At 38.7% G+C, this 24,645-nt stretch overlaps 2 protein-coding genes across 4 annotated transcripts in view; one reads left to right on the top strand and one right to left on the bottom strand.

Annotated features, from left to right (window-relative positions):
* Positions 1-18,288, top strand: part of dpp3 (dipeptidyl-peptidase 3) — a 22,532-nt gene extending 4,244 nt beyond the window's left edge. For both annotated transcript variants that reach the window (XM_028466553.1, XM_028466554.1), the window contains exons 2-19: positions 1,257-1,409; positions 1,506-1,650; positions 1,758-1,847; positions 1,958-2,095; positions 2,263-2,337; positions 3,593-3,683; positions 3,808-3,938; positions 5,367-5,497; positions 5,823-5,881; positions 6,312-6,506; positions 6,616-6,728; positions 6,829-6,921; positions 7,062-7,124; positions 7,204-7,328; positions 7,858-7,978; positions 8,245-8,424; positions 8,929-9,091; positions 17,673-18,288. In XM_028466553.1, coding sequence (XP_028322354.1) covers positions 1,257-1,409; positions 1,506-1,650; positions 1,758-1,847; positions 1,958-2,095; positions 2,263-2,337; positions 3,593-3,683; positions 3,808-3,938; positions 5,367-5,497; positions 5,823-5,881; positions 6,312-6,506; positions 6,616-6,728; positions 6,829-6,921; positions 7,062-7,124; positions 7,204-7,328; positions 7,858-7,978; positions 8,245-8,424; positions 8,929-9,091; positions 17,673-17,815 — 2,209 coding nt within the window. In that variant the 3' untranslated portion in view covers positions 17,816-18,288. The remainder of the gene's footprint in view (positions 1-1,256; positions 1,410-1,505; positions 1,651-1,757; positions 1,848-1,957; positions 2,096-2,262; positions 2,338-3,592; positions 3,684-3,807; positions 3,939-5,366; positions 5,498-5,822; positions 5,882-6,311; positions 6,507-6,615; positions 6,729-6,828; positions 6,922-7,061; positions 7,125-7,203; positions 7,329-7,857; positions 7,979-8,244; positions 8,425-8,928; positions 9,092-17,672) is intronic.
* On the bottom strand, positions 17,970-24,645 carry LOC114475598 (ras and Rab interactor 1-like). 2 transcript variants are annotated; one of them, XM_028466559.1, is made up of 7 exons: positions 24,505-24,645; positions 24,212-24,303; positions 22,341-22,532; positions 22,050-22,170; positions 21,206-21,278; positions 21,025-21,116; positions 17,970-20,099 (listed from the first exon to the last, which is right to left on the bottom strand). In XM_028466559.1, exons 2-7 carry the CDS (start codon positions 24,215-24,217, stop codon positions 18,937-18,939), a joined length of 1,647 nt encoding a protein of 548 aa, XP_028322360.1. In that variant the 5' UTR covers positions 24,218-24,303; positions 24,505-24,645; the 3' UTR covers positions 17,970-18,936. The 2 variants fall into 2 exon arrangements, with proteins under 2 accessions (XP_028322360.1, XP_028322359.1); XM_028466558.1 differs by having other exon boundaries at positions 24,462-24,641.

Raw genomic sequence — 24,645 nt, 5'->3', positions numbered from 1 at the left:
TGTCACATTAGTGGTCTCCTTACGCCTAGAATTCTTGTAAGTGAAATCGGTGTGATGCTTTGCCTAAACATCTTGCGATCTAGATGTTACTTTTAATTGTACCACCACCGCCCTTGTGTCAGACAATAAAAATTCCTTTCTTGAAAATGCCGTTCTAACCTGGTGGATCTTTCAGCAGCAACTAAACAAATGGAATGGTTTAATAACTAGTTTGAAGGTTTGTTTTGGCTTTTAGATTCATGCTTTGGGCTGATTACATATTTACAATGACGAGGAGTGAAACAAAAAGTATGGTTGGTTTGTATGTGTACAAAAATTATTTTTTGTTAATTACTTTATGGAAGAAAAAGTGTTTGAAATTAAAGAAGAAGGAAAAAGATCAACAGCCTTTTAAAATAATCAACTTTAAGATTGTAATATATTGTTTTTGGCATACAAACTTAAGTTATCAACTGACTTACTGTAGTTGAAAGTAAAGACAATTATAAAAATGTTACAATCTGGTTGAACCATTGACCAAAAATCAGGACCCATCAGCTCCAAAGCAGGACACCTGTAGAGATGCAGACATGGTTAAAACATCACAAATTTACATTTAAATGTATGTGGAACATGGGTAGAGAACTGCTCTCGGTGCACCATTAAAAAAAGTTCCCCAGCAGACTAAGCCTATAGCAGCAGAACTTTAAAAAACGCCCAAAGTGTTTAAACCTGGATAATATGGTATTACCTGGTTTCTAATAACCTAAATGGCCGTTTGTCCCATTAATTAAAAGTGTATCTGTTCTTGTCAGATTCAGGATTTAAACAATGTTAAATAGAAAGTATCATTCGCACCATTTCACCATCAACTCCTACTGTTTAGACCAAATTGAGAGCTTCATTTCTATCTAAATGCTTCAGGAGATTTTGGGTTTCTGGATGATTAACAGTAATAACAATTATTATGATTACCAAAGTAAAGTAGCTGTCGGTACATCTGATAAGAAAACATTCAAACATACAAGTAAAGCAATCAGTCGATCAAATGTTGTTCTTTCAGTGTTGCTGTCAAACTGCTGTGTTAACTGTGTGTGTGTGTTTATCTTCCTTCTGTTTGTTCTGCTCAAAGATAACAGCTGTACAAATAGTCAAATAAGGGCCATGTTGGTGGTTTTTAACCTAGCATTTATTTCTATTTATCACATTTTTCCTTCTGAACCTTCCATCCTTTCTACTGCTCCGCACTTCTTTTAACCATTGATATCTCTCCTCAGTCCTCCACTGCCAGTACTAAATCTCAACATGGTGGACTCCCAGTACTACCTCCCAAATGACGTCGGTATCTCTGCACTGGACTGCAGCGAGGCCTTTCGTTTGCTCTCCCCACGGGAGAAGATGTACGCCCACTACCTGTCGCGTGCCGCTTGGTACGTAGATGACGTTCAGTGAATGAGTTAAATCTGTAGATGAAGTAAAGGATTGAAAACATCAGTTTGTTGATGAAACGTTGATACATGTTGTAGGTATGGGGGTCTAGCCGTGCTGCTTCAGACGTCGCCGGAGTCTGCAAACATTTTTGTGCTGCTGCAGAGAATCTTCCGAAAGCAGACCCCTGCACAGCTGGAAAAGGACGCTACAGCAGCTGGACTCAGCTCTGAGGAGTACCAGGTGCTGTAGCTGCAGTTTTCATGTTTGTCTGGATGCTCACACGTAAATATTCCGAACTCTGTGACCAAAGTTGTTATAAATTTGCATCTCTCTCGTGTGATATTCAGGCCTTTTTGGTGTACGCAGCTGGGCTTTACGCAAACATGGGAAACTACAAGTCTTTTGGAGACACCAAGTTTATCCCAAATCTGCCAAAGGTAAACAAAAACAAAATGCTTGTGAAGTTCAATGCATTGTCAGAGGTGGTGCACAAAAGCTTGCTGGGGTTGTGGTTCATATTGCACGTATTGTTGGTGTGTTCACTCAGTACAAGCTGGAGGCTCTGGTAAAGGCCAGCCAGGCTTTCCAGGAGCAGCCCACTGAGATGAAGGCGCTCTGGGACAGCTGCTCGTGTCTCATCTACTCACTGGAGAAGAGGCAGAAGCAGCTGGGACTCGGTGACAAGGTGAGATTTTTGTCTCAGTTCACATATTAAAATGTTATACTTACTGTGCTGACTGGAATTTAAAGACAATGGCGCTCTATTGCTTTCTTACTCCTTTTAAAAATACTGGTAAACACTTTGAAAGTTATGAGTGCATTATTTTGTTTTGCTTTTGTTGCTTTCTTTAGGGAATTACCACCTATTTCTCAGGAAACTGCAGCCTGGAAGATGCTGAGCTGGCTCAGAAGTTCCTTGACTCTAAAGTAAGTAAATTACACTATCATTCACATTAATATTTCTCATAACCTCTATACAGAGGTTTTAGCATTTTGCATTTTATCCCCGAGTTCTTCCCTTCCTTGTTATATTACAATGTTTTTTGATAAATTACATCTGTTATGTATTTTGAATTTTGACTGATTTTGAAAGACCCACAGAATATTTTGGACTATGACAACCAAATTATGAAAGATTAAAGTCTCTGCTTTCATCAGGAAAAAAAAAAATCTAGCTTGTTTCATTCTTCCGTAATCAGCAGTTGAATAGAGCAAGTTTTACACAAATCGGCAATTTCGGATGAAAAAGCTGAGAAAACAGCCTTTTTCCAAAAAAAAAAAAAACCTGCCTGTGAATTTGAAGCTAATTTCTTTTTTGTTTAAGAGCACCTATACATTGTTTTCCTTCTAAAAATTACAAAAACAACACTGAGACCTGGCTTTTGATTGCAAAATTATTATTATTTTGCTATCTGGGTCAGAATTGAAAGGTTTTCTTACTGTATTTTTATCTTTATCTAAGTCTCTCACTCTCATAGGCCCCGGGAATGTAGCTACATTTTCAGACCATTTCTACATAAAGGTCCAGCTATGATAGCTGAGTGGTCAAAGGGGCCGCACTCACCCCTAATATGGATTTCTCTAACGTGGGTTTGAATCCCATATTTGACAAATACATTTTTTCATTTTAACATATTTAACACAGCAAGTTCCACCTTTAAAAATACATATCCAACAAAAATAAACATGTTAGGGTTAAAATAAATGGGTTAGCGAGGTAGCTAAAAATAAATATGAGCTAAAATACAAATGACAGAACTTTAAGTCACGTGATGCACCTATCACGTGACCTAAACTGGCCATTGAGGGGCGCTGCATATGCATAGAGTGGCAGTCTATGGATATGTTTAAGGTACCCATGGCCACGGCCTTTTTTTATTCTTGTGTGTGCGGTGGTATGAGCTGCTGGGAACTTCAATATCAAGTCCTGTAGCATCATTTTCAGCCTCTCTTCCAGTCTCTCTTCTTTCCTTTTCCTCTACCTCTGCTATCAGCTCTAATCTTTCATCCAAAGGTGCGCTGCTCCCACCTACATGTCACTAGTTGGTCAACACTTTGAGCTTTGTCACACTGTGTCCTAGCAACAGCAGCCAAAAAACACAACTGACGTAATATTACGTCATTGGCACTGAGCGTTTGGGTTTGAAATGACGTAATGTAATATTATTTTATTTCTTTTTAGAAACTGTCAGCTTACAACACCCGGCTGTTCAAGAGGGAGAATGGAGGGAAAGCCTGCTATGAAGTGCGTCTGGCTTCAGCTGAGCAAAAAGGTCAGAACTGCAGCACATTGGCAACAGCTTTCGGAATCAATTTTCATGTGTGACGTATAGGTGTAAAATTAATGCGACTAATGGCGTCCGTGATTGTGTCACAATGTTGATGGTTTCTCCACAGACTGTGTGGTGGACGGGGAATGTCAGTCCTGCTGCGGCAGCTTCAACTTTGAAGACAAAGAGTTCAGTGTGAAAAGAGGAGACTACAGCCCTCTGATGGAGAAAGTGGCTTCAAACCTTCAACAAGCACAGGTGAGCCTGACGGTAGGACAGGTCCTACGCGCTTGGACCCCGACAGACGACAACATGTGACTTTAAGTGTCAGCTTGTTTGCAAACTTTAGCATTGTTCATCTTAGATTGTTTGTTAAAAATATCAGCAAATTCATCTTATTTTTGTAAATTCATTTGCTGATTTTTTTGGTTAGATTTTAGTCAGCGACATTTCAGTCTATAAATTAATTCCACACCTAATATAATTTAAAAAATGAAATGTGAAAGTGCAAACTTTGTGTAATCTTTGTAACATGAGTCACTTCCTAAAACTGTAGAAAGTTGTCTACAACTGGAGTTCTCTACCTTGGGGTCAGGACCCCCTTTGGGGTCACGAGACACTGAGAGGGGCTTGCCAGAAGCCTTTAAGAATATTTTTGAACACTTTGAGCCAATTTTTGCTTTTTTTTTACCCTTTTTCTGCAACTAAATTTGCCATATTTTATTAGCCCATTTTCATCATTTTTTCTTGCCATATTTTTGCTACATTACTCCCATTTCTGCCAGTTCGCCATCAATTTTTTTCACTTTCAACACATTTTTGGCGCTTATAAACCCTTTCCACCACTTTTTCCACCTTTAACTTCTTTCCACCATAATTCATGCTTTTTCTGGCCAATTTAACCACATTCACGATTTGTCATACCCATTATTTGCCATTTTAAACTAACTGTTCATACTTTTCCAATCACATTACCCCAGCTCCCCACTCACCCCCATTTCTGACACTTTTAAGCCAATATTGACATTTTGAACACTTTTTACAATTTTTTTGTTTTTTGGCCACTCTAATTTGCAACTTTTAACCAATTTCTATAGTTTTTAAAATCCCATTGCACCACCTTTTATACCATTTTCTTTCTGATTAAAACTGACATCTTTTAAGATGACTATATACTATGGCACAAATAATAAACTTCCTGGATAACAGTGGATATTAATCAGATAAATAAATAAATGTGGTTGTCACAGATTCATAGAACAATGGATCATCATTTTGCTGTCTTTATGGATGTGCCCCAAAAAGCTCTCCCCTTTACTCTTCCTTATAGATGGCCCTGTCTCCACATGACTGTTCTTGAATGTCCATGTCTGTGTTCATCCACCTTCAGGTGCAGTGGGGGTCCCCAGTCTCTGGCACCTTTATTTTGGGGGTCGCGGGTTGAAAAGGTTGAGAACCACTTGTCTATACTACTCCTCTATAGTATTGTGCTGTGCATTTGATGAGTACTAAGACAGAAAGAATGTCAGAAAGCACACAAAGCAGTCTCAGCTGGTCAAACACAGAGAAGAGAAGAAAGGAAAACCTGTTTTTGGTACTTTCTGTCTCGAGGAGTGAGCAACGGATTAAGTGTGTCCCGACATTATTACATTTAAACTCATTGTTTGATTCCTAAATCTGTGACAGGCCTTTGCCGCCAATGAGAACCAGAGGAAGATGCTGGAAGAGTACCAGCGCAGCTTCACTTTAGGCTCCATTGAAGCCCACAAAGAAGGCTCACGTTACTGGATTAAGGACAAGAGCCCCATCGTTGAGAGGTGAGCTTTGGCAGCCCACCATTTTAGCTGTTATTCCACAACAATGTCATATCAATTTAAATGTGACGTTAAAGCATGTAAACCAATCCATCTCCATCTATAATGAAGGTGGATGTTAATTTTTTGTCATTTTACAAATCGGGAGGATTTAAGGATTATGAGCAAAACTGTAACTCCAAGTCACGTTATCACATCATTTCAGCACCAGAGGTTATGAGATTGTATTACTAGTTCCAGCAGCCTTCACTTCCTCAATAATGAAATTAAATTCTCCTTATCTCTCCATCTGAATCCATGTACCTCACTCTTTTTTAAACATTTTCAGCTATATAGGTTTCATTGAGAGCTACAGAGATCCCTTTGGCTCCAGAGGAGAGTTTGAAGGTAAAGATGATCTTAATCAGAGAAGATTTGTTCATAACGTGCCAGCTTTCTGATTCTTGTATATATCTGGATTATATATGTACATCTGTTATTATTAGTTTTATTTTTATCTTACTTAATTGTTTCTACTGCAATGTGTGCACTTGTGTTCCATTCTTATTTAATTAACAGTCTTTTACTTAATTATGGACAATTTTTTTTTCTTCTTTTTCTTTCTTTGCTTAGTGTTTATTCTTTTCATTTGTTATATTTCTTAGCGTCTGTGACATAAGTAATTTCCCCCTGGGATAAATAAAGTACTTCTATTTCAGATTTACTGCTGCAGTTTAATATATAAACATAATCTACCAAAGTCTCAATGCCACGTTGTTGATTTGAATTCACTTTTGTTCACCTTGTAACCTGAGAAATATTGTGATGATCGGTTCAGGTTTTGTCGCCATCGTGAACAAGGCGATGAGCGAGCGTTTCGCTAATCTGGTAAGTTCAGCTGAGGTGCTGCTTCCTGAGCTTCCTTGGCCACAAGACTTTGAAAAGGACACGTTTCTGAAACCTGATTTCACCTCGTTGGATGTTCTCACCTTTGCTGGGAGCGGAATACCAGCAGGCATCAACATTCCCAACTGTACGTTCTCCATCTCCTGTCATCTTTGCAATGAGACAACCTTATGTTGGTCGGTTGTGGTGTATTTTATTGCCATTCCATTCCTGTGTGGGTCTTTTTCTCTGTACAGATGACGACATCAGGCAGTCGGAGGGCTTTAAAAACGTGTCGCTAGGCAACGTTCTGGCCGTAGCCTATGCTACACAGAAAGAGAAACTGACTTTCCTGGAGGAAGATGACAAGGTGAAACACACAGCCTCCTCATTGTGTGACAGGGTATCTCTCCAACACACCATAACTTACCATTACCTTATGGTTTGTTTAATCACCATTTCTTTTTTAGGACATGTTTATTCAGTGGAAAGGTCCATCGTTTGATGTGCAAGTTGGGCTTCATGAGCTGCTCGGCCACGGAAGTGGAAAATTGTTTGTCCAGGTCAGTTGAAGACTCACTTCAACATCTTTTAACTTTAAGCAGAAAGAATGATTTCAAGAAACCTAAAGTCAGTTTTCTTCTCATCTCTTGGTTTCCCATCACGTACTACTCACCGATAATAATCTAATGTCTCCTCATAGGATGACAACGGCGAGTTCAACTTTGACCAGACGAAGGTGATCAACCCAGAGAGCAAACAACTGGTGGGTTTTTTATTCCTGCTGCTTTTTGTGTAGTTTTTTGTGTGTTCGCATGGAAGCTGAGCACAAGTCCGTCTTTCAGGTGTCCTCCTGGTACCATGGCAGCGAGACGTGGGACAGTAAATTCACCACCATCGCTTCCTCCTATGAGGAGTGTCGCGCAGAGTGCGTTGGACTCTATTTGTGTTTGAACAAGCAAGTGCTCAGGTAAGTTTATATTTTTATTTTGGAAAGACTGCTTCATTCATACTGCACAATGACTCATATAGAAATGTGTTATAGCAGTGATGGAATGTTCACGCATTCATTTTTTAAAGCAATTTATATTTGTGTAGATCTTATCGATGTATGCATCAAATATAATATAAACTCTTTTTTTTTTCTAAGAAAAATAAATAAATAAACTTAATATTGTTTATCAAAATACTTTGCGTTAGAAATGTACTTTTTTTTTTAAATGAAGCTATGTACTGTATTATTCTCTTTTATTTTGATGAGTGGTTAACCAGACTAATTGGGTTCTGGTTCCAGCCTGTGTTTGTTTATTATGAATGTCTTATCCACTTATTTCATTAAATACCATTCTTTTTTTTTTCTTTTTTTTTTTTGAGCAAGATGATAATAAAAATATGCAGGACAGTTCTGTTTTTTTTCGTAGAAGATATGTCTGTATTTGTGTTAGAGACTTGGAGAAGTGTTACTGACGTGTGTGTGTGTGTGTGTCTCTTCTCTTCAGTATCTTTGGTAACGAGGGCCAGCAGGCCGACGATGTGATTTATGTGAACTGGCTCAGCATGGTCAGAGGGGGACTGCTGGGTTTGGAGTTTTACACACCTGAGAGCCAGAGCTGGAGACAGGTGAGCTATCTGCTCTGTGTGTGTGTGTGTGTGTGTGTGCGCGTGTGACATGTTTCAGTAACAGCACTCCATGTTACTGATCAGTGTTTACAGGATGATTCCATGTACAGGCCATTTAAAGTAAAGCTTTTGCTCCCACGGGACAGACTCGTTCCCATGCATCTGTGTTGCTTTAACATGCAGCTCATAGAGAGTCTGTCTCAGTGTTTACACAAGTGTCAGCAGATATACACAGTGTTTCAAATGTGTGTGTGTGTGTTTTTCAGGCTCACATGCAGGCTCGCTTCGTGATCCTGCGTGTTTTGCTGGAGGTCGGCGAGGGCCTGGTGGGCCTGAAGGAGGTGACGGGACAGGACGGAAAGCCAGACATACGAATCACGCTGGACAGAAGCAAGATCAGCACCGTGGGAAAGGACGCCATCCACAGGTTCCTGTGCAAACTGCAGGTTAGTCTTCACTAAAACAATACTTGTAACATTTCAGTCCTACTGTCAAGCTTCCCACAATTAAAAGTAGTGTGAAACTGTTTTTATTTAGTGATAATGTCTAATGTCAGTGGCAGTGATTCGCAACCTTTTTGGATCGTGACCCCATTTTCATATCACACATTTCTTGTTAACACAATAGTGTTTTTTTTTTACCTAGAATTAATTTTTGATCATTTTATTTTTTACGCTATTACAAATGTAAAAAAAAATACAGTAGCTAGGATTGTTGCACAAAGTGACAAAGTGTATATACTGCGATTTATTTGAACTTGTAGTGAAAGTATAGATTAGTGGTTTAAGATTGTGTTTTAATTTGAAAAAGAACAACATTTTAAAAACATATTTTTAATCTGTTTATTTTTTAATCCTTTACTAGAAATTTCAGGTGACCACATTTAAATTCCATTGAAAAAAAACTAGGAGTAGGGCAATTGTTTCTAATGCACTGCTTCCTGTTTGCAGGTGTTCAAGTCAACAGCAGACGTTGCAGGAGGGCGAGCGCTCTATGAAGGCTACTCCACGGTCAGCGATGGCGGTTCTCACGACTTTTTGCGTCTGCGGGAAACGGTGCTGCTGAGAAAGGAAGCTCGCAAGATGTTTGTGCAAGCAAACACCAAAATTAAAGGTGAGCGACTGAACCGTGTGACGATGGTTACTTTTGTTACGGCAGAATTTACGGTTGACCTCATTTGAGACATGATTCATTGCTCTGTGTTGATTTATGGAATCCAGGAGAAGCATTGATGATTTTATATAAAAAATGTTTATTCTAAACTAAGAAAAAAGGTACAAAATGGAACAAAGTGAAACAAAATTAGCGTCCGTCCAGGCGGACGTCCGAAGGAAGTGCCGCGCCCCGTCCCGACAGTTTCAAAGCTTAAGCTTTTTATACAGATAAGAAAAGGTCCCAACAGAGAGAGACAAAAGGGAGGGAGTCAGATGCCCATAGTGGCAATGTTGGAGGATGATGAAGATGTTATGAGAAGGTTTGGCTCCAGTCTTTATCTGTCTTGATAAGTGTGTACGTCAGTGTATGTCCTTGGCAGAGACTGTGCTGCACTGAGAATAATACGATCTGTACTGTTTAATCATGATTCAGCTGTTCAAAAGTGTAAAGATTAATGGAGTCGTCATGTATTAAAACATGACAAATTGTACACATGAACATACATTTGAGGATATGATGATGAATATAAAATTTGCCATGACATTCCCCACTTTTGGTCGCCTCAACGACCAAATCAAGAAACAAAATTATTATATTCCACCTTTGCTGTCTGTCAGGGTTAACCATTAGCATCGTTATTGTCATACATTGGATATATTCTTCTTTTGTGAGGCACAGATATATCAAGAAAAATGTGGAAATAAACTTCTTCATCATTATTATTATTAATGGCATGAATCATCAAAAATCATCCTTTATTGCATCTAGATAAGCAAAAATCATCATTTGCATCAAGGACATCACTCGTCTTCATCGGCTGAGTTCAGTGGTAACTGGGGTAACCAATAGCTCCCTCAACCTAGCTATGAGCATTTGGTGTGGCTTATAAACAAAGCTAGGCCCTTGTTCTAGAGAGTTTTCTTGTGTGTGTGTGTCTCAGTGGCCTTGTCGGTTCCCCCTTCATTGTTCGGTCAGCCTCCGTCTTAGCATCAGCTGGTCTCGGCAATCATCTTGGATCCATGTCGCCCGCTGTGCGACCTTCACTGCCGTGTGGGTCGTTCATTTCGGTCGGCGTTGTAGATGATTGGTTGTTGTCTGAGGAAGGGTAGTCTCCACACACCTGGCAACCTCTCTTGGGATCGGAAGGTACCTGAACAGAAGAGGGGGAAAAACACCGAAACAGAACTCTTGGGATTGGCTGGTACCTGAACACAGGCGCGATCCCACTACTGAGGCTTTAGCTGGTACCTGGTACCTGGTAGGCTTTTAGCTGGTACCTGGACAGAAAAAAGGGGGTGGGGGGGAAAAACACTCACCCAAAATAAAATAAAACAAAATAAAATAAATAAAATGAAATGAAATAAAATAAAATAAAATAAAATAAAATAAAATAAAATAAAATAAAATAAAAGTTTAGGGGTGTTAGGTTTAGTTAACTAACTAAATGAATAGTTAGTATGGCCAGGAAGGCAGAGACAGGTCAGAGGTCAGGATCTGAGAGCTTTTCAGATCCTAAAAGGTGCACAATCACACAATGGTTAGGTGTGGGTTAGTGAGCTTTTAGCCATGCTAGCTCTGTAGCCCATTCGCACGCGAGTGGGAAAATATGAGGCTGAAAGAAAAGCAGGAAGTATTAATTCGATTTTCTTTTCCTGGAGTAAGAAGAAGCATAGCTGGAGTTGCAGTGATTATCTGTGGTACATCTACTTACCTGGTGAGAAGCAATTTGAGAACCACTGTTTACAAGGACATGCAAGTCGGACGGAGAAGGACATGCAAGTCGGACGGAGAAGTGTGGAGTGTGATTACATGTCTTCTCAAGATGAAAACATACAATTGGGAGACATGGAGATGTGAGAAAGCTAAATGAGTTTAACCAAATAAATAAATAATGTTATTTATTTATTTAAATTGTTTGTTTCATTTTTTCTATCTCTTATTTGTGAAGGAGAAATCTTATTCTATCCTTTATTTATTCTGAATAATGTTAACACTCCACACCTGATTACATAGCCTAATTCTTTTATAGAGCTGAATTTGTCAGTTCATTTATTTCATTATTTTCCCTCATAATTATTATTTGAGATGTAATTTACTTAACTTTGAAGGTCAATTGGTGGCAAAAGTGTCTCCTATTCTGTGTCTGAACCAGAGTTTAGCGAGATTATTGGCCCTTTAAGGTTAGACAGAATTAAAGTTAAGTTGAGTCGAACAATCATATTGTCTTTTGCTCTCTGTATTTATCCCATTCGTAGGGGTGACGAGCCCCAGCACGGTTTGGAGAGCTTCCTTAAATGCTTGGAAGTTACTTAACTTTAAACTATCTCTTATTTCAATCAATTATCAAGAATTTCAGGAGGACCCTTTTTTAAATCTCAGGCGACCCAGATTGGGCCACCAACCCAATGTTGAGAACACTTAATTTTTCCCTTAAAAGTGTCTAAACCCAGTGAAGGTGTTTTATGGTCTTGCACGCTAAGTGCTGGTGGAACAAGAAGAAAATAGTTGGAGGGTTTGATGTATATTTTCCTATGATAAAATATAAATAAAAAACCAGAGGGACGTTGGCCCCTCCCTTCCCTTTTTTTACATAAGAATACATTTGGATTCTTAAAACCATATGATAAATATCATTGGAAAATCACTTATCTGATCATTTTGGATGTGTCTCCGTTTTCCTCTCTCTTGTGTCCGCCTGCCTTTGTGCCCTCCAACCTCCTCGACCTCCTTCTCCTCAGCCATAAAGGTCAAAGCCAGGGTCAACTGTACGCTCCTTTTGGAAATTTGAAGATCTGTCCCCACTTTCGCAGTTGGATTGGAAGTCTCTGTAGTCTCTGGAATAGATATTATGTTAGAACATCCACAATATGTCATATTGTCACGTGTCTATTTCAATCTATTTCCCCTTTGTTTCCCAGTTACAGTTATGGACAATACTTCCCTTTAATTCTCATCCTTCATCATAACAAGCAGTGACCAGGCATGGCGGCTGGAGGAAGGATCGGAGTCGAGAAGGCGGTGGCATTCTGTTAGGAAACACTCAGAAACAGAAAGAGAGGAAACCATTAAGACTTAACTGGATAATTTAAAATATCTCTTTTCTTTAGTTGGATCTGATTCGTCTCCTTACAGCGACCTGTATTTTGGAAAAAGCTACATAATAACAACAACTAAGACGAAGACGTAGACAAGTGCACACCACAACGAGTATACACATATAACAACAACAAACATGGACACTGAACATGTAAGGTCAGTCAAGGTCAAAGCCAGTCATTCCACTGAAAGTGGTATCATATATAAAAAACGTCGTTTGGTGTTTTTAAACACCCAGAAAAAACCTTTAAAACCTGGTAACTTTTTAGAAGGCCCAAGGCCTAAAACCTTAATTTTTAACAAGCAGCAGTGTTTTCTGAACACCCCACTACATAATTGGCAAAAACAAGGAGAAGATCTAGTGCATCAGAACCCAGGAGGAAAAGAAGGTGAAACAGAGGAACATGTGTGGTCAAACAGCCATTCATCGGTCAATCACTCAATGACACGTCCACGGCACATTCGCACTCACAACGCGGTTCTCTCAGGCATACGTAACGTGTCATCATTCAGTCACTCATGCACCGCACACGTTCATGCCTCAATTTTCACGTCCATGCATTCACAAGGTTTTGCTGCAGTGTCTAAGTGGAATATAGGTCTCATCTAACCCACCAATGGCGATAGCCAGTCCACCTCGTCTCTCGGGGTCAATGAGCTCTTATTGCCCCCTCATGCTTGGCAACCTTTTAGTGTTAATTAATTGCTTTTTACTGGTATCGTCTGATTACTAAGAGGTACGCTCCTTTTTACTTCCGCCTTGGCGGAGTCTACACTTAGAGTATTGTCCCTTGCAGTACTGACAGTCTGCTCATCTGCTGATCAGGCAGGAATCGCATGGCCATGCCTAACAACAAACTCAACCGCGGTACCAAACCGCGGGAAACTCTCAACAGCTGCAAATTCCAGAAACTTAAAACAAATATCTGAATTAGCCGGAGACCCTCTCAACCTTGCCTTATGAAAATATAAAGTAGGGAGAATTTCCAGGGAACCTTCCAACTTCTGACTTTAAGAAAAATATAAAGTTGGGAGGAGTATGGGGGAAGGGTAACCTCTCGACCTGTGTCTTTATTTAAAATATAAAGCTAGGGAGAATTTCAAACTCGACCACTCGTTACTCCGGAGATTAAAAAAACCCTCCGAATTAGCAGGAGAATTATAAACCAACGCAGACTGTCAGGACTTTCTTTTGGGCACTTCTTAAGATTGAACGGAGCACGCAACCTCTAATAACCCTCACTCTAAGGGAACGTAGAAATTTGTTCAGAACGGTATTCGGTTACCAAGCATGTATCAAATCAGGTGGACCGCTATCCCCCGAAGAGTGCTTTCCCTAGCAAGGTTTATCCTTTTTCTGCACATTAAACCAGGACTTCTTGTTTGAAAAGTAATTGCCTATGTACTCATAGCAACTAATGGGACATTTTTTCTCAGGAAAAATTTGGTACCCCCCCCATGCTGTCGAGTGGCTTTGGGCCGGCCAGACAGTCCGACGCGGTAAGGGGGAAGCGCGCAAAATGAAAACAATGAATGTTGAACTAGGCTGTCTGTCGCAAGCAGCTTCAAAAAGGGTAAGGTACAGATTGTTTACGAGGGTATCGGTCAAAAAATGTCAAAATTTAAACTTCGTTGAGGCTGCAGTCCTCAATCTCTGTCTCAATTTTCCTGAAATTGAGTAAAAACAAAAGAGAAAAAGAAGAATCGTTCAGAAATAACAAAGGAGAAAAACGTATGAGCTCAAAAAAAATCATGGCCAATAAAATAATAAAAAATTAAAACTTCAGCTCCAAAAGCTGAGGCAACAGAGGGCTCTGTCTTCAGCGGATGTAACCATATCTTGCATTGTGGGGGGCCTCCCCTCAATCAAGAAAATAAATTAAAGAAAAGCAAACAAAAACAACCTTATCAGTAACACTATTTTCTTCCCCTTTGTTTGTTGTTTTCTCATAAAGGCCAAAGCAGTGTAAATAAATGAGCAACATAATGAATAAAAGCAAAGATAAATGATGGGCACACTTGATCTCATGTGGCAAACAGAAGGGTTCTGTGTGAAGTTCTGGTGGTCCTGTGTTTCTCATAGTTGTGAATGTGGGTGTGTGACTGTATGTCTGGTCTGTCTGCGTGTGAGAGAATAAATGAAAACAAAATAATCTAGTGCACAGTCAGAAGATAGAGGGGTTAGTATTGTGCGAAGGAGAAGCTTGTTGGCTATTTGCTAGTTGTCCCCCTCCATGCCAAAGTTCAAGGCTAAAGTGATTTGGCTCTGTGCGTGCGCGTGCCTGTGCGTGTGCGTGCGCACTACCACCAAAGGCTGTGGTGGACTTCTTGTGGCTTGGTATCCTTGTGGCTTTTGAAACAGTGTCTTTTTGGTGAAGATTTCCAGCAGACGTGTGACCAGTCTGCAGTTGCTGCCCATCATTCAGGCAGTAGTCGTGGCGTTTAACTCGCAACTCATTGGTGGGGGGAGTGTCCACTCCGACGCCCACAGGTTCTCAGTCTTTGATGATGGGGCAGGATGTGTTAATCCAGCATTGGCATGCGGCCCATTCATAGACGATGAAGAGTTGACTTGGGACTGAGCGAGTTATTTCAGCATTGCTTTGCTGAATGGGAGTTGAGTCCTTGAGTCCTGAAAGGTCACACACCTTTGATTGTCCATTTCCTTCTGATGCTTGGTCCTTTGAATGATGTTGACATTCCATTAGCGTAAGAGTTGAAGGTGATTTCATTCTTTCATTGAAGATGTCGTTTCTTCAGGGGACAACCACAAAGCCAACAGAAACTAACAATTTAAATAATAAAAAATGATAATGATGGTAACAGTAATATTAAAATAGAATAAAATGAAATACTGTATTCATCATAGTGTGTGTTTGAGTGTGTGTTGCCCATCAAACATGAAATCAAAATAAAATTTAAAATAAAAATAAAAATAGTGTCTGTGTGTAATGGCACTATTCTATCGGCAGGGGAGAAGTGAGAAATCACAATGTTGTGTCACAAGTGTGTAGTGCACTAAACTGGCCAGTGAGGGGCGCCACCTCTCTCTTGGGATGGGTGTGGCGTGTGCGTGCGCCCGTGCACGTGCCTGTGTGTGTGCTCTCTCTCTCTCCCTTTCTCTCTCTGTACGTGTGTGTGGGTGTGTGGGTGTGTGTGTGTATGTGTGTGTGTGTGTGTGTGTGTGTGTGTGTGTGTGTGTGTGTGTGTGTGTTCACCCGTCCAAAAAAAAAGAAAAACACAGCAGCGACGTGTGTGTGTGTTTGGCTCTCTGTATTTCTCTCCCTTTCTCAAAAGCTGACACTCGTCAAATGAAAGCATTAAAGCCAAGCCAAAGGGAGAAATCTGATTCCACGTTTAAACAAAATAAAAACAAAGATAAAAAAAAGTAAAACTCGCCTGAAAGCATGATCTGAGTTCACATCATACCAAGATTGTATATGCGTATGCATATATTATTTGTTTATTGGATTGTTCATCTGTTTGATTCACAGAAACACAATTTAGGTTAGATTCGGGGTTTTAATCTATTTTGCTTTCGGTACAGAGGTGAACTCAGATCATGGCACCGCTGGGATGTTTTGGAAACCTTGTTGCCCGTCTATCTCTGGTCAGGACCTCACAGGCTGTCTGTGGGTGTCCGAACAAAACCAAAGTAAATAATGACCAGCCGTATTTTATGCCTAAACAAAATATCCGAGCCCGAAGAAAACCAGAGAGAACCTACAGCATTAAAAAGCATAGAACCTCATCCATTTGAGCCCTTCTCATAGCTATTCACTGCGTCAAAACACAGAACAGCTGAGGATCAAAATCAAAGCTCAAAGCTGAAAATCAATACAATGCTTGACTGGTTCCAAAAAAAAAAAAAAAAAAAATCAACACAGAGCGAATATATATATATGTAAATGAAAATTTATACATATATGTTTATAAAGGCAGCTTTACCTTAGTCCGAATTGGTGTTTGAGGTTCAACCGATGGTTCGTGCTCCAGTCTCTGTCCGAGGGGTGGACAGAAGATGGTCCTGTTCGTGATCGCCAATTGTTACGGCAGAATTTACGGTTGACCTCATTTGAGACATGATTCATTGCTCTGTGTTGATTTATGGAATCCAGGAGAAGCATTGATGATTTTATATAAAAAATGTTTATTCTAAACTGTGAAAAAAGGTACAAAATGGAACAAAGTGAAACAAAATTAGCGTCCGTCCAGGCGGACGTCCGAAGGAAGTGCCGCGCCCCGTCCCGACAGTTTCAAAGCTTAAGCTTTTTATACAGATAAGAAAAGGTCCCAACAGAGAGAGACAAAAGGGAGGGAGTCAGATGCCCATAGTGGCAATGTTGGAGGATGATGAAGATGTTATGAGAAGGTTTGGCTCCAGTCTTTATCTGTCTTGATAAGTGTGTACGTCAGTGTATGTCCTTGGCAGAGACTGTGCTGCACTGAGAATAATACGATCTGTACTGTTTAATCATGATTCAGCTGTTCAAAAGTGTAAAGATTAATGGAGTCGTCATGTATTAAAACATGACAAATTGTACACATGAACATACATTTGAGGATATGATGATGAATATAAAATTTGCCATGACACTTTTTACGCCAGATAGATGACAGGGTTTAATTAAAAGTGTTATTTCATTTGCTGGATTTATTTCACACTTTTACAAATACGTTAGTTTTATTTTTGTGAATTCAAATGCTATTGACTTGCTTAATTGAATTTGCAGTGTAAACATAATGTGTATTTGGATTATGAGCTATTGGTAGGGAGACATTAAAAATGGCATTTAAACTTGCGGTGGGTGAATTTTCTTTTCTAAATCAGAGGACTTTGTTTTAAACACACCTGATTACTGAAGGTGGGACACAAGGGTCTGAAAGCAGTGATGTGCATGTTTTTATTGTGGACCATCACAGTGTATTATTAAAGGTGCCCATCTCTAATGTAAAGGGTCATTGGTCACTGTTGTTTATCCAAGCTGACTCAGGAAGCAAGATAGGGCAAAGTGTCCTGTAATTTATATATTTTGAAATCTTTGTGAAATCGAGAAGAAAAAAAGTCCCGTGCCTTAAAGAATGTCACCAAAAAGTCTTGAAAGTTTAAAATGATTGAAAATAGATTTATTTGAATGTTTGATTAGTGCTGAGTTGTGTGCAAATCTATAGTGATAGTTTATTTTTGATCAGAAGTTCTTGTGGACATATTTTCAGGGGGGTGACAGTGGAGCTTTTATTTTGAAAGGGATTTATTAATGCAGTGTGTTGACTGGCACAGTTAAAATTATGTTGCTTACTTTTTCACCTATTCAACTTTGATACAAGCATATTTTCTGTATTTCTTTCTCTGTTTGAATTGCCCTTTTTAGTTGCATCCTGCCTTAATTTTGCAGGGATTTGCAGAACAAAGCTCTAGTGTGTGTGTGTGTGTGTTTTACAGGGGACAGTGTGGAGTTGGTGGAATATGAAGGCACTGCAGCAGGTCTGATTCGCTCCTTCACCGAGCGCTTCGAGGAGGACGCAGAGCTGCTAGAGGCCGATCTGCTGGAGCTGAACAAGAGAGATGCTACCTGCTGGTGCTAATCGTCTCCTAATAGTGCCCAGGATGTGGTTTGTTGGTGAAAGATTACAGTCTTTTAAATTAGAGGTGCTTTAAGGAGGGTGAAGTGAAGCCGTGTTAATCACATATCAGATTTTTTAGGTGTGCTTGGTGTTGGGCTTATTAATGAACACTGAAACAAGTGAACAAGCTTTAATGGAAACATGGAAAAAAAAATCAAACAGGATTCACATAGTGGAAACATGACAAAATAACAACTGAACAACAAAATAACTTAATTTGTATGTTAACATTGAATTAATAAATTCCTATTTTTTTTTTAAGACAACTTTTACCTCTAACCTGTTCACCTTCTTGTTGATTATTTGGCAGCTTCGGATGGGAATTCAGCTGCTGTGGCTGCTTCCTTATAAATTGTGGGTGAGGCTTACTTACTGTAAAGTCTTGAGAAATGATGTGGACGATTAATGCAAATAAACTTGTTTGATAAGATCAATTGTGTTTTTGTAAAACAGATTTATAAAGTTGCTGTTGGAGACAAACGTGATTTATTTACAGTCTGTGGCATCAATTTGCTCCGACTTTATACCATCAACCAGGGTTGGGGTCAATTATAATTTCAGTTGCGAAATTGGAAATGAATTACAATTATGATGATTTCTATACATTCGATACATTCTATAAAAACTATTCATTACAATTTAATTAAATGTAAAAATGTGGAATCGTGTTACAATTTTATGGCTTACACACAAGTAGTTAACAATTATTAAAATATGTTTCATATCAGATATTGGTGTGCACAGCACAAAATATGGAAACCAATATTTTAATGGTTAAGGGAGCCTAACAAGGTAACAAAGAGATGAGAAAAAATTGGATGAAAGATAAAATTTTTTAGTGTATTTTACAGACATAGGTCAAAACTTAGCCTTCATTATAAGAGAAGCCAACACAAGAGGAAGGTTAAGTTTCATGGAGTTATTTATTAAAGACTCAGTAATTGAACTTTAGTAATTACGAATGTAACTTCAACTGAAAAATACTTGTAATTGGATAAAATGCCTGTCACCGTAATCATAATAAAGTTGTAATTTAACATGGATAATTGAAGATGTAATTGTAATTGACCCCAACTCTGCCATCAGCCTGTTTCATCCTTGTGTAAATGACTACATTCATGTGTGTCCTTTAGAGAAGCAGCGTTCATCTGTAAAGCCAGATTCTGGTCCTCCTCTTCTTCTTCTTCTGAGTCTTTCTTCCTTTGCGAGTCATCTCTTGGATGTCCATTATCGCCTGTTTTTTCTTTACACGTCTCCTCGACTTCTCTCTTTGCGTTTTTTTCCTTCAGCGTCACAGGGATATCGTACACATTACAGGCCGGTCCTGACATTGGAGCGAAGAAGGCCAAGTTTGTGACGGGGGAGGGAGACGAGGACTGCACAGGAGAAAGAGATGGAGATTGTTCCGTAGAAGAACATGAAAGATTTGAGTCGAATGGTGAGAGAGGAAAGGGAATCCTGGGAGACAAAGATGGGGATTGATAAGGTGAGAGGGATGGAGAAGCTAAGGGAGAGTTGAGGGGGGAGGGAAATGGAGAGACTTTGGGAGAGAGGTAAGAAACCTTAGGGGAAACTGAAGGGGACATGTAAGGAGAGAGAGAGGGACACTGAGAGCGTCCGAGTGCTGATGGTGACATGTAGTCAGAGTCGATGGGTAGAAGGGTCATCATGGCTGTTGGTAACTCGGCACCAAACTTTTCTTCTTCTACACCTGCAGTCCTTTGGCCTGGTTCAACCTGGGTTTGGATCTCAGGCTGGAGATGAAGGACTGAGGATGCAGGTGGTACTGGGGCCTGACTGTGAGCTTTCTTGGCCTTACACCTCCCTTTAGTTTTGGGCATCAGAGGAGGCGGCGGCGGTGAAGCGAGAGGTGGGGAAAGCAGCGTGGACGTCTCCGAAGAGACACGAACCTTTAGGCTGCGTTTGAACATGCGGTGTCTGGACGGAGAGTTCTGGCACTGCAGGAAAAGTGGGTTGATGAAGCAAAGAGCACCAAGGCCAGGGCCACAGTCCAGCTCTCTGGGGCTACGGGTGGAGATGGGACAGAACTCGTGGAACAAGGTGGGAACGGGATCAGGTTTGGATGCAGTGACACTGTTATTGTCCAGACAGGGCTCAGCTCCAGAGGTTAGCAGTGGGTTAGCAGCAGGCACAGCTGGAGCTGCATCTGGTTTCTGCTCCTCTTCTTTCTGAGGTTTGGATGTTTCACGTGGCCCACGGATATTCAGGTGGGAATTCCAGAATTCTGCCAATAAGAATTTTCCTGGGTTAACATCATCCATAGTAGATTCCTTTATTCAGTGTGTTGCTGCTTGTCTTTTACAAGACTGATAATGTAGCCTTTTCAACCTAATATCCAGTAAACTAATGAGAAGAAGCTGCACATGCATGAAGTTTTACCACCAAATAGTTTAACCTCTCTTCTAAACAGTCCCAATATGCTACAGTCCCCTGCTCTAGATGTTAGATATTAGCTTTTTGTCAACTTCCGATATTGTCCCACATTTATTTCTGCTTTTTGATGTTTATTATCTTTAAATATACATCGACCCACTCCCCCCACAACCTCATTTTAGGCCACAATTTACATATCTATGTTAATCAACACGTTAATCCTACTTTTAGTGTGTTGTCCTACTGGATTTATTACACATTAAAAAAAAAGAAAAAATTTTTTAAATAATATTGGTGGAAAAACTGATACCTATGTCAACTGACATTTTATGACAAATATCGGCCGATAACATCGCTCCCTCCCTGTTTTAAAAATGTCTTCAATTATTATCAACAAGGAAAACTGTTTATTAAAAAAAGGTAAAATATATATTTACTTTTCAACACTATAATGTTATGTTTGAATAAATATTTTAAATATAAATACGATGTACCTGTAATAAAGGCCACTCGCGATGAAAATTGTTTGATTTGGTAAAATAATTTCAAAGTTAATATTATTTCTGTTGTAATCATTTCTTTTTGTTTAAATCTAAAAGGCACTAATTATAAGTACATTTAATTTGTACTTTCAAGGAGTTTAAAACAAGAGTTTGGATATTTATAAACTGCTTTTTGTATCCTTATCTTTAATGAATACAAATATGTTAAATGGACAAGCTGCTATATGTCAAATTTAAGTTACATAGGAAGTAGACAAAGAAAAAACCACCAACCAATTCCCATATGAGAGATGGACTCCAGCTCTTTGTGCGATGATGCTCTTGCAATGGCTCCAGGAAGCTCCAGAGGAAAAGGTAACACATCTCTAAACACACACACACACAGAATAACACACATCACTGGACACTGGCAGTCTCATGTGCAAATAGAGAAGTAACATGTTTTAGTTCATACTTGCTGGCGCAGTAAAAGGAAATAAGTCTTGGGAGATCAGGAAATCTGATGGCTGAAGTTTCCAGATACAAAGCTGGGAATGAAGAAAATTCATGTGAATAGTGATGTTATGTGAAGGTATTCACACCATAAGGATGAAAACATTTCTACAGAGTCAAACTGACTCCAAGAAGAAGTTAGCTACTGGAAGTCAACTATAATCACACCCATTTCTGCAGCATTAATTAAAGGAGGAAGTCCATAAGATCATTAATTGTTTTTGTTCTTAGCTCTGCAATATCAAAGTTCTTAAGTTAGTTCTAAAGCTACAGCCCTAAAGTTGTATGGTTCTAACATTCTAAATTTTGAAATTTTCAGTTCTAACATTTTAAAGCTATACACTTTTAAATGTGTAAAGTTTTAAAGTTCTAAGGCTTTAAATTTCTAAAGTTTCAAAGTCAAAATTCTCAAGTGAATGTGTTAAATTGATGAAAAACACATTGTTTCATAATGAAAAATCGATTTGGGATTTAAAGTTAAGCTGGTTTAATTTAGGACAAAGGGACTAATACAAAATGTTAAGACATCACAAGGGTTAACTAATAAACTAAATACACTAATACCTCAATTATTCAACCAGCTCCTAGGATAAATAGTGGTTAAAATTGTTATGTAGTAGTCATAATTTTACAATAATCATACAATTATGCCTTGCATTTAAATTTGAATGAATCTGAATTGAATTTGATCTTTTGTTGATGTTTTTAATGCTCTCTGAATGTATTGGCATTTAACTTTTCATGTTAAATCTGACAAAACAAATTGTATCTAAAAAATAAGTGCAGTTTAGAGGCTCAGTTCGTACTTTTGGTCGTGGGCTCCTCTTTGATGCCAAACTGTTGAACAAACGATGGCACGCTGTCGTCTGCCAAACGGACACAAAGCACATTTCTTTGTGATGTGCGGGACTTTCGAATGAGGAATGTCTGTCAGACATGAGAGTAGAAAAATAATGAAGAGAAAAGTTATAAGAGCGCGCTGATAAGAGACGATGAGGATCTAATAGAAGGGTGACAGTAACTGTGGTTAAGTTCTGATTGAAAAATGTCAAAATGATTTAGCCATGTGATAGTTTTCTGGCAGGTGTGATTCAGACCCCAGGAGGCTCCCTCCGTAGAATGTGCAGTGCAGTGGCTGCGTTGATGGACAGCTGAAGCCACACAGGAACAGTGAGGAGGAGTCGGTCCAGGGCGCTGATGCTCCTCAGGGAGCCCTGCCCTCTCTGATGCCTCTGAGACGTCTGGGTGGGCTCTGGGAAGTCATACAGAGGTTCACCCTGCTGCGCCATCTTAACACATACACAGGGAAACGCATGAATATTAAATAAATCTAAAAAATTTTAATTATTGTGAGGTAACGTTTTCATACCACATGAATGTTAAAGCAAAAGAAACAGTCATCATAATAAAGTAGAATGACTCTTGATATAAGCATCATCATTGGTTATAACTAAATAAAATTAAGATTTTAGTCGACTAAAATTCTAAAACTGATCAACCTGATATTAGATCACATGGGTTCTGATTAGATGTGACAAAAATATACTTTACTATTTATTCGTTGACAAAAATATCAATGTAGTTTAATAGCGTTTTTGTTTACGTTTTTTAAAATTTGTCAGTCTCGTTATTGTCCCTTCAAAAAAGTAACACTGCTCTCAATATATAATAATAAAAATCAACATTAAAGCAAAAGAAACAGTCTGAAATCATAAGTTATGAAGTAGTTGCACTAATTTAAAATATAGATTTCTATATTAAGCACTATATATAAATCATTTTCATATTGAGCCAATATAAAAACCATGTTTTGATTAAAAAAATAATTTTTATATTCTAAATTTCCTTCCTAGTAAATCAGTTTTTGATATGAGAAAGACAGACAGAGTTAATCCCAAAGGGACATGTCTTCATTACAGCAGAAAATTGAAAAAAAATAGAGGATAATAAATACAATATTGACAATTTAAAAGTGATGAAGTTAGGATCACAATTCAGGAAAGTCAAGTATTCCTTGATGTGAACAGAAACATACTAATAGAGGAAAATAAATATATTTAATGGTAAACAAAGTCAAAAATGTGCATTAAAAAAAGTATCAAGGGTGTGGGGGGAAAAAAATATCTACACATTTTGTATTCACAATGAAAATTTAAAAAGACAATTAAAAAAATCATATTGTCACAGCATAGAAGTCATTTTAAAAGTAAAAATGTATCAATACAATTACAAAAAAGTCTGTAAATTCTCGTCCCTAATGTCAACTTCATTGCCTTTCTTTTCTCTGTCTTTACTGTTTTTATTATTCTGTTTTTATTGTAAAGTGTCCTTGGGTGGTCTGAAAGGTGCTTTTAAATCAATTGAATTATTATTATTAATAATAATAAAAAAGGACACAGGCTTTACATTTTAAGAGTTACAAAAATCTACTTCACATCGCAATAATCTGCAACATCAAAATGGCAACAACAACAAAAAAGGAGAATGTAAACAAAAAACACATTGGATGGCAAATTAAATGACCCAAAACGCTTGCAATACCCAGACCCCTATAGCAGTGATTCTCAACTGGTGGGTCGCGGACCTGTATTGGGTGGGTCGCAGACAACTGATCAAAAAGAAATACTTACTGTCTTCATGTTGGACTTTTATTTTATTTTGAAAGAAGCATTTCTTTTTACATTAATGTTGCACATGAAAATATATAGATGTGTGTTTCAAAAAAGATTATATGTGTGTTTTTGAAAAACTAAATTGGTTGGTTGAATTCTAAAAAAAAAAAAAAAAAAAAAAAAAAAAAAAAAAGTGGCTCGCGATTTAATGAACATGGCAAAATGTGGGTCGCAGGTTGAGACCAGTTGAGAACCCCTTCCCTAGAGGGCATGCACCCTATTTTGAGAATCCCAGTTTTTAGTGTCTCTGGTTGAACTTGCCAATGAAAAGCTGTGGTAGAGAGAGAAATACACACCTGCATAGTAAACCTGCCCAGGTTGAGACAGCAAGTCTAGACTTGGTTTAGTGCAGCAGCTCAGTAGGGCTTACATTACATTACATGGAAGCCTGTGGGGAAAAAACTTTAGATCAGTCATTCAACCAGTTAGAAAACCAATGACTAACACTAACTAATAACACATTTAGATGTTAACATGTTTTTCTAAACTTGTATATTAAAAAAAGACTGTATGCCACTTATAACTGTGAAGATTTTTTTTTTTTACCGTAAAGCGTTGTTCGTCGACCTGTTTGAAGAAAACTTCTCACCCAAAGTTGTGTAGATCATCTTTACTTCATGGTTCATCGGGTCTTGTTCTTTCCGCCATTCATAAACTTTAAGAAAGTAACTTTGTTTCCACCATAGACTTTCCACACGGTCCGTTTTTGACGTGAGTCCTCCAATAGGCC

This window comes from Gouania willdenowi, chromosome 14 (genome assembly GCF_900634775.1).
Source record: "Gouania willdenowi chromosome 14, fGouWil2.1, whole genome shotgun sequence".
NCBI classification, from domain to species: Eukaryota; Metazoa; Chordata; class Actinopteri; order Blenniiformes; family Gobiesocidae; genus Gouania; species Gouania willdenowi.
The sequence above is the reverse complement of the archived record's forward strand: the minus strand, read 5'-3'. Positions and strand labels throughout refer to the sequence as shown.